We start from the raw sequence: 8,583 nt of genomic DNA, 5'->3' as shown, positions 1-8,583 counted from the left end.
ACCTGCTCAACATTACAAAACCTCATCTCTGCCAAAAATACAAATATTAGCCGGTTGTGGTAGGGTGCCCCTGTGGTCCCAGCTACTTGGGAGGCTGAGGTGGGAGAATAGCTGGAGCCCAAAATGTCAAAGCTGCAGTGAGCCACTGCACCCCAGCCAGAATGACAGGGAAAGGGACCTTGTCTCAGAAATAAAAATAAATACAGACCCATTCTTTTAGACACCTTCCTTCTTTTGCATAAAACACGGGGCTTTTGACCTGAAATGTTTTAAGATAAACTGAAAATTCTCCCATGAGCAGGAGCAGTAGATGGGGGTTGCTCACTTCCTGCTCTTTGAGTTGAAGCTTGGCAGAGGTCTGGAGACTCAAACTGATAAATATATGAATTGCTTTCTTTTCATATGCTGTATTAAGCTATTCTTGCATTGCTATTTAGAAAACTTGCGACTGGGTAATTTATAAGAAAAGAGTCTGACTGGCTCATGGTTCTGCAAGTTCTACAGGAAGCACAGCACCTGTGTCTGCTTCCGGGAAGGTCTGGGGAGCTCACAATCACTCACGGTGAAAGAGGAGTACGCGTCTCACGTGGTAAAACAGAAACAAGAGGCCAGGGCCTCAAGATCACTATATTTATTGAAAATGTTCTAAATTGCCATAAAAACATTATAACGTAAAATAACCCATTTCAATAAATAATAAATTAAAAAATACAACTGATATCTTTTATGGATTGGGGAAGTGCTAATGAGACAGAATGGCAATTGAAGCCAAAAGATCTGAATTCAGGTAAATAATTTTACTCATATTAGGTTTATGTTAGAGAAAACAATACTTCTGACCATATACTATTTATTGCATTGCAGTATTTCAAAAATATGTACATAATATATAATTAATTTTCTAATGGTATAAAAGTAATCACGTACAACAAATTATTACAATATGGTCTATTGATGGGAAGGGTGTTTCAAATGAAAAAACTTGGAATTTTGCATGAGGTGGTGATAGATGCCATAGAAAATCTGTGTAAAATATTTCAATCATATATGCAACTATGGATATTTCTGCTTTTCAGAAAAATAATTTACTTTAAACATTTAATGCAGACAATTAAAATCACCAAAAAGTTACAGGAATTCACAGAATGCCTAATGTATTTGAAAGGAAATTAAGAAAACGTCCAGGAACTGGAAACAAATAAACGTGACAATGTTGACTGATTCCCGAGCTCTGCAGGGACCCAGAAACTTCCAGGGAAGCGAGGAAGGCCAGCACCGTGTTGTCACTCTCCTTGCCAGTTTCCAGAGCAGCCACAGTGGAGACTCCCCCCATGTTGCAGGATGCAGGAATCCATCCTCAGGCCATGAGGCCCGGGATGCGGCTTTGCTCCTGGGTTTCGCTCTGGTGTTCTGCGTGGAAGTGAACGCGATCCACACACCTGCGTGTGTGAGACTATCACGGCAACCGCGACATCCACGGGCACGGCCTCCTTCCCGGAGAGAGGGCCCGGAAAGCTCAAGACTCTCATGGAGGTTCAGGCCCACACTCCACTCCATCCTTCTCCCTGCTGAAGACGCGTGCGAGGCCTAAGAGCAGCTTCCAGTCCCCGCAGAATTCCTGGAGAGGCGGAGAGAGCCAGCTCCCGAAGCCCGCTCCCCGCCCCCCTCCCCGTCCGCCCACCCCCTCCCCCTCCGCCCACCCCCTCCCCCTCCGCCCACCCCCTCCCCCCTCCCCCTCCGCCCACCCCCTCCCCCCTCCCCCTCCGCCCACCCCCTCCCCCCTCCACCTCCGTCCACCCCGTCCCCCCTCCGGGGCTTCTCCGGCCCCACCCATACCCAGGCCACAGTGCCCTGGGCACTGTGGTTCGCGGCTTCCGAGGGCGGGCTGGCCCAGGGCTCCTCCCGCATTCCTGAAGGGGTGGAGCTTGTGGGCCTTTATGAGAGCCGCTGGCCGGCTGGGCCGGCCTCCTGGCTGGACCTGCGCGCCGTGCACAGGCCGACTGAGGGGCACGGGAGCCCGCCGGCCTCTCTCTGCCCGTGTCTGTCCGCGAAGTTCCGGCCAGGTCTCCCCGCGATGGCTCCCGACACCTGCCGACGGCGCCCTCCCGGCGGGAGCCCGAGGACCAGGACCGCGAAGGAGACTCGTTTGGACCCCGAGCCAGAGGGAGGCCCTGCGAGCCTGCTTTGAGCGGAACCCGTACCCGGGCATCGCCACCAGGGAAGAGCTGGCCCAGGCCATCGGCATTCCGGAGCCCAGGGTCCAGATTTGGTTTCAGAACGAGAGATCGCGCCCGCTGAGGCAGCACCGGCGGGAATCTCGGCCCTGGCCCGGGAAACACGGCCCGCAAGAAGGCAGGCGAAAGCGGACCGCCGTCACCCGGTCCCAGACCGCCCTGCTCCTGCGAGCCTTCCAGCAGGATCGCTTTCCAGGCATCGCCACCCGGGAAGAACTGGCCAGAGAGACGGGCCTCCCGGAGTCCCGGATTCAGATTTGGTTTCAGAACCGGAGGGCCAGGCACCCAGGCCAGGGTGGCGGGGCATCGGCGCACGCAGGCGGCCCGGGCGACGCGGCCCCCGGCGGGTGTGCCCCCGCTCCCTCGCCGGTCGCCTTCACCCACACCGGGGCGTGGGGAACGGTGCGCGCCCTGCGCGCCGGGGGCTCTCCCACCGGGGGCTTTCGTGGGCCAGGGAGCAGGGGCCGTCGCCCCGCTGCAGCCCAGCCAGGCTGCGCAGGCAGCAGGGATCTCCCATCCTGCCCCGGCAGGCGGGGATTGGGATTTTTCCTACGCTGCCCTGGCGACTCCGGAAGGGGCGCTCTCCCACCCTCAGACTCCCCGGGAGTGGCCTCCGCGCCCGAGCCAATGGCGGGGGGATCGGGACCCGCAGCACCACAGCCTGCCGGGCCCTTGCTCGGTGGGACAGCCTGGGCCCGCTCGAGCTGAGCCGCAGGGCCAGGGTGTGCTTGCGCCTCCCACGTCCCAGGGGAGTCCGTGGTGAGGCTGGGGCCAGGGGCCCCAGGTCGCCAGGGCGGCGTGGGAATCCCAAGTCTGGACAGCTCCACCTCTGGGGCCCGCGCCTCCGGAGGCCTCCGCGCGGCAGGAGCAGATGCAAGCCATCCGGGCGCTCGTCTGCACTCCCCTCCAGCCTGCTGGATGAGCTCCTGGAGACCCCAGAGTTTCTGCAGCAGGCGCAACCTTTCTTAGAAACGGAGGCCCCGGGGGAGCTGCAGGACTTGGGAGAGCCCGCTTTGCTGGAACCGCTACTCCTCAGCGAGGAGGAATACCGGGCTCTGCTGGAGGAGCTTTAGGACGCGGGGTTGGGACCGGGTCGGGGGCGGGGCGGTGGCCTCCCTTTCGTGGTGAGCATCTGGCTCGGTGTGGAGAGGCCTGTTCTCCCTCCGGGCTGACCAGCCTGGCATTCCTGCCTTCCGGGTCTGGGACCGGCGGCGGCGACGAGAGACTCCACACCGAGGAGAACTGAGCATCCAGGGGATGGCAGAGCCGGCTCAAGTTCCGGGGGTGGGGGGCTGTCTACTGCGCATGCGCGGGTGTGCCGGCAGCAGCCTGGGCTCCGGGAGCATCCGGGGCAGAGCTCTCATGCGTTTCCACCACCCGACCCCCGCTTTATCCCGCCGACGTCTTGGCTCGGGCGCGGAGGCCACCAGCGAGGAGTCTCAGGGTGGGAGAGCGCCCCTTCCGGAGTCGCCAGGGCAGCGTAGGAAAAATCCCAATCCCCGCCTGCCGGGGCAGGATGGGAGATCCCTGCTGCCTGCGCAGCCTGGCTGGGCTGCAGCGGGGCGACGGCCCCTGCTCCCTGGCCCACGAAAGCCCCCGGTGGGAGAGCCCCCGGCGCGCAGGGCGCGCACCGTTCCCCACGCCCCGGTGTGGGTGAAGGCGACCGGCGAGGGAGCGGGGGCACACCCGCCGGGGGCCGCGTCGCCCGGGCCGCCTGCGTGCGCCGATGCCCCGCCACCCTGGCCTGGGTGCCTGGCCCTCCGGTTCTGAAACCAAATCTGAATCCGGGACTCCGGGAGGCCCGTCTCTCTGGCCAGTTCTTCCCGGGTGGCGATGCCTGGAAAGCGATCCTGCTGGAAGGCTCGCAGGAGCAGGGCGGTCTGGGACCGGGTGACGGCGGTCCGCTTTCGCCTGCCTTCTTGCGGGCCGTGTTTCCCGGGCCAGGGCCGAGATTCCCGCCGGTGCTGCCTCAGCGGGCGCGATCTCTCGTTCTGAAACCAAATCTGGACCCTGGGCTCCGGAATGCCGATGGCCTGGGCCAGCTCTTCCCTGGTGGCGATGCCCGGGTACGGGTTCCGCTCAAAGCAGGCTCGCAGGGCCTCCCTCTGGCTCGGGGTCCAAACGAGTCTCCTTCGCGGTCCTGGTCCTCGGGCTCCCGCCGGGAGGGCGCCGTCGGCAGGTGTCGGGAGCCATCGCGGGGAGACCTGGCCGGAACTTCGCGGACAGACACGGGCAGAGAGAGGCCGGCGGGCTCCCGTGCCCCTCAGTCGGCCTGTGCACGGCGCGCAGGTCCAGCCAGGAGGCCGGCCCAGCCGGCCAGCGGCCCCTATAAAGGCCCACAGGCTCCACCCCTTCAGGAACGCGGGAGGAGCCCTGGGTCAGCCCGCCCTCGGAAGCCGGGACCCACAGGGCCCAGGGCACCGTGGCCTGGGTATGGGTGGGGCCGGAGAAGCCCTGGAAGGGGGGAGTGGGTTGGGGGGTGAGTTAGGGTTCGGGATAGGGTTCAGGATAGGGTTCAAGTTAGGGTTCGGGTTCGGGTTAGGGTTCGGGTTCGGGTTCCGGTTCAGGTTCGGGGTTCGGGTCAGGGTCCGGGGTTCGGGTCAGGGTCCGGCGTTGGGGTCAGGGTCCGGGGTCTGGGTTAGGGTTAGGGTTAGGGGTTAGGTTTAGGGTTAGGGTTAGGGTTAGGTTAGGGTTAGGGTTAGGGTTAGGTTAGGGTTCGGGTTTGGGTTCTGGTTCGTGTTCGGGTTAGCGCTAGGGCTAGGGTTGAGGTTGGGGTTAGGTTAAAGTTAGGGTTTGGGGTAAGGATTAGGGTTATGGTTAGAGTTGGGGTTAGAATTGGGGTTAGGGTTAGGGGTAGGGGTAGGGTATAGGGTTAAAGTTAGCTTTGGGGAATGGTTTTGGGTAGGGTTAGGTTTAAGGGTTAGTGGTTAGGGTGAGAGGTTAGAGCTGGCGCTAGGCTTGGAGTTGGGGGTGGGGTTGTGATTTGACCGGTGTGGGTTTATGGGTTAGATTTACAGATTAGGGATTTGGGTTAAGCTTGACGTTAGGGGTAACACCACATGTTTACCTGGGTCCCTGCGTGACCCAGGCAGTGAGTCACTGACAGCCCTCCTGTTTGGCCCGTGGCACCGGGTGGAGCGAAATGGCCCACTGACCTTTCCAGACACTCGGACAATTCGTGATATAGTTTATGCAGTCATGCCCAGTGAGTTCTATTGTTCAGTTTATTAGAATATCTAATTCTGTGTTTATTATGAATAAAGAGAGACTTCTTGTGGTTTTTTAGAATATGAAGCATATCTATTTTCCCACAAGTTGGAAGTTCCAATACTATAGGAAGCATAAGTGCAGGTTATAATGATGGGTCTTTTATTATAAGACTGAATTCACATCAAACTGAATCAGTAACTCCAGCTGTATGAACATGGTGAGATATTAAACATTTAATGAAAAGAATTCCTTTCTTAGGTCACAGCAAGGACTAAATATGTCTAATTATCATGCCCACAAAGAAGATGTATTGTGATATTTGCAGTTAATCACTCATTCAGTTCCAAGGGTATTTATTAATTGTCTGCTCTGGGCATAACAACAATTGGAAGCGGTGTGTTCACATGAAAAAAACTTACCTGAGGCTCTAAGTCACAACTTTCCATGACCAGCACACATTTCTGATTTGAAATACATATCTAAAGCTTCAAATGCATAAATAGATATCCCAATCTAGATCTAAGTTAATAGTTGCTTTGAATTAATTGTTTAAATTATTCTGGGAATCAGAAAGATATGTCTACATGAAACAATAAAGGTTATATTAGAATTAATAAAGTTTAGAAGATGATTTTAATCTTAATATATAAACATACTACCTAAGCACACTGTTTAAATACATCTACAACCTACTATTTTTAGATTTAGGTAAATCATTAATCCTTAAATTTGGAAAAGATTCCAGTGTTAGAGCTCTAGACTATGAAACTTGGATGTTCTTCTAAAATTTTTGAGTTTTCATCCAGAGATACATATTTTCCTGGCACTGAGAACTGCAAGAAATTTCCCTTGGAGTCTCCACATAGTCAACCATGTGTGACGTCAACATCAGTGTAATAGACCTATCACAAACATCCTGTGACTTTTATTTTTTTTTATGCTTTAAATTATCGATACATGAGCAGAACGTGCAGGTTTGTTACACAAGTATACACGTGCCATGGTGGTTTGCTGCAGCTGTCAACCCGTCATCTATGTTAGGCATTTCTCCTAATGCCATCCCTCCCCTAGGCCCTGACCCTGCAACAGGCCCCCGTGTGTGATGTTCCCCTCCCTGTGTCCATGTGTTATCATTGTTCAACTCCCACTCATGAGTGAGAACATGCGGTGTTTGCTTTTCTGTTCCTGTGTTAGTTTGCCAAGAATGATGGTTTCCAGCTTATCCATGTCCATGCAAAAGACATGAACTCATCCTTTTTTATGGCTGCATATTATTCCATGGTGTATATGTGCCATATTTTCTTTATTCAGTCTATCATTGATGGGCATTTGGGTTGGTTCCCAGTCTTTGCTATTGTGAATAGTGCTGCAGTAAACATACGTGTGCATGTATCTTTATAGTAGAATGATTTATAATCCTTTGGGTATATACTCAGTAATGGGATTGCTGGATCAAATAGTATTTCTGGTTCCAGATCCTTGAGGAATCGCCACACTGTCTTCCACAATGGTTGAACTAATTAACACTCTCACGAACAGTGTAAAAGCGTTCCTATTTCTCCACATCCTCTCCAGCATCTGTTGTTTCCTGACTTTTTAATGATCGCCATTCTAACTGGCATGAGTTGGTATCTCACTGTGGTTTTGATTTGCATTTCTCTAATGACCAGTAATGATGAGCTTTTGTTCATATGTTTGTTGACCACATAAATGCCTTCTTTTGAGAAGTGTCTGTTCATATCCTTCACCCACTTCTTGATGGTTTTTTTTTTTCCTTGTAAATTTGTTTAAGTTCCTTGTAGATTCTGGATATTAGCCCTTTGTCCGATGGATAGATTGCAAACATTTTCTCCCATTCTGTAGGTTGCCTGTTCACTCTGATGAGAGTTTCTTTTGCTGTGCAGAAGCTCTTTAGTTTAATTAGATCCCATTTGTAAATTTTGGCTTTTGTTATCATTGCTTTTGGCGTTTTAGTCATGAAGTGTCTGGCCATGCCTATGTCCTGAATGATATTGCCTAGGTTTTCTTCTAGGGTTTATATGGTTTTAGGTCTTATGTTTAATCTTTAATCCATCTTGAGTTAATTTTTGTATAAGGTGTAAGGAAGGGGTCTAGTTTCAGTTTTCTGCATATGGCTAGCCAGTTTTCCCAACACCATTTATTAAATAGGAAATCCTTTCCTCATTGCTTGTTTTTGTCAGGGTAGGCAGACATCCTAAACTTTTAAATTTAAGAATTTACATTTTTTTAAAAGTGACAACTGACAATCATTTAAAAATCCATAACTTAAAAAAAAATTCCTCCTATGTTTTCAACCAAGAGAAATGGAAATCTGTTGACACAAAGGCCTGAATATAAGTATTCATAACAACTTTCTTCTTAATAGCCAAATATTTTTAAAATAGCCTATCACTGAAGAATAGATAAGCTGTAATATATTCCTGCAATGGTTACTGCCCAACATAAGAATGACATATACACTGGAAACCACATGGACATATCTCAAAGGCATTAGAATACATGAAAGAAACTAGGTGTAAGAGAATATTCTTATATTATTCCATTTATGTCAAATTCTTTTTTTTTTTGAGACAACATCTCACTCTATCACCAAGGCTGGAGTGCAGTGATGTGATCACAGATCACCATAGCCTTGACCTCCCAGGCTCAGGTGATTCTTCAGCCTCCTGAGTAGCTGGGACCACAGGGGTGTGCCACCACACCTGGCTAATTTGTGTGTGTGTGTATTTTTTTTTTTTAGAGATGGGGTTTTGCCATGTTGCCCAGGCTTGTCTCAAATTCCTGAGCTCAAGTGATCCCCCCTTCTCAATCTAGTGCTAGGATTACAGACTTGAGTCATTGCATGTGGCCTGTATCATATTCTAAGACAGACAAAACTAGAGTGTAAGAAAGCAACTGCCGGGAGCTGTGGTGTGGGGCAGGGGTCACTGACTACAGCAGCATGCAAGGGAATTTTGGTGGTAATGAAATGTATTTTAATGGTAGTGTCATGTACATGACTATATGTATATTTGTCAAAATGCATTGATTTGTACAATTAAAATTACTAAATTTTATATGTAAATTAAACTCAATTAGATAATAAAAAATAAACTTTTGATCCTGAAAAAATACCTAC

The 8,583-nt window shown here is 51.7% G+C and overlaps 1 protein-coding gene across 1 annotated transcript; it reads left to right on the top strand.

Annotated features, from left to right (window-relative positions):
* The first annotated feature begins 1,826 nt into the window (after nucleotides 1–1,826).
* Nucleotides 1,827–3,507, top strand: LOC720104 (double homeobox protein 4-like protein 4). Its single transcript, XM_078002758.1, is given in 3 exon segments — nucleotides 1,827–2,638; nucleotides 2,640–3,116; nucleotides 3,118–3,507. Coding segments are annotated over 3 exon segments (1,368 nt in total). The 5' UTR covers nucleotides 1,827–1,937; the 3' UTR covers nucleotides 3,308–3,507.
* The last annotated feature ends 5,076 nt before the right edge of the window (nucleotides 3,508–8,583 follow it).

This window comes from Macaca mulatta, chromosome 5 (assembly GCF_049350105.2).
Source record: "Macaca mulatta isolate MMU2019108-1 chromosome 5, T2T-MMU8v2.0, whole genome shotgun sequence".
Lineage (NCBI taxonomy): Eukaryota > Metazoa > Chordata > Mammalia > Primates > Cercopithecidae > Macaca > Macaca mulatta.
The sequence above is the reverse complement of the archived record's forward strand: the minus strand, read 5'-3'. Positions and strand labels throughout refer to the sequence as shown.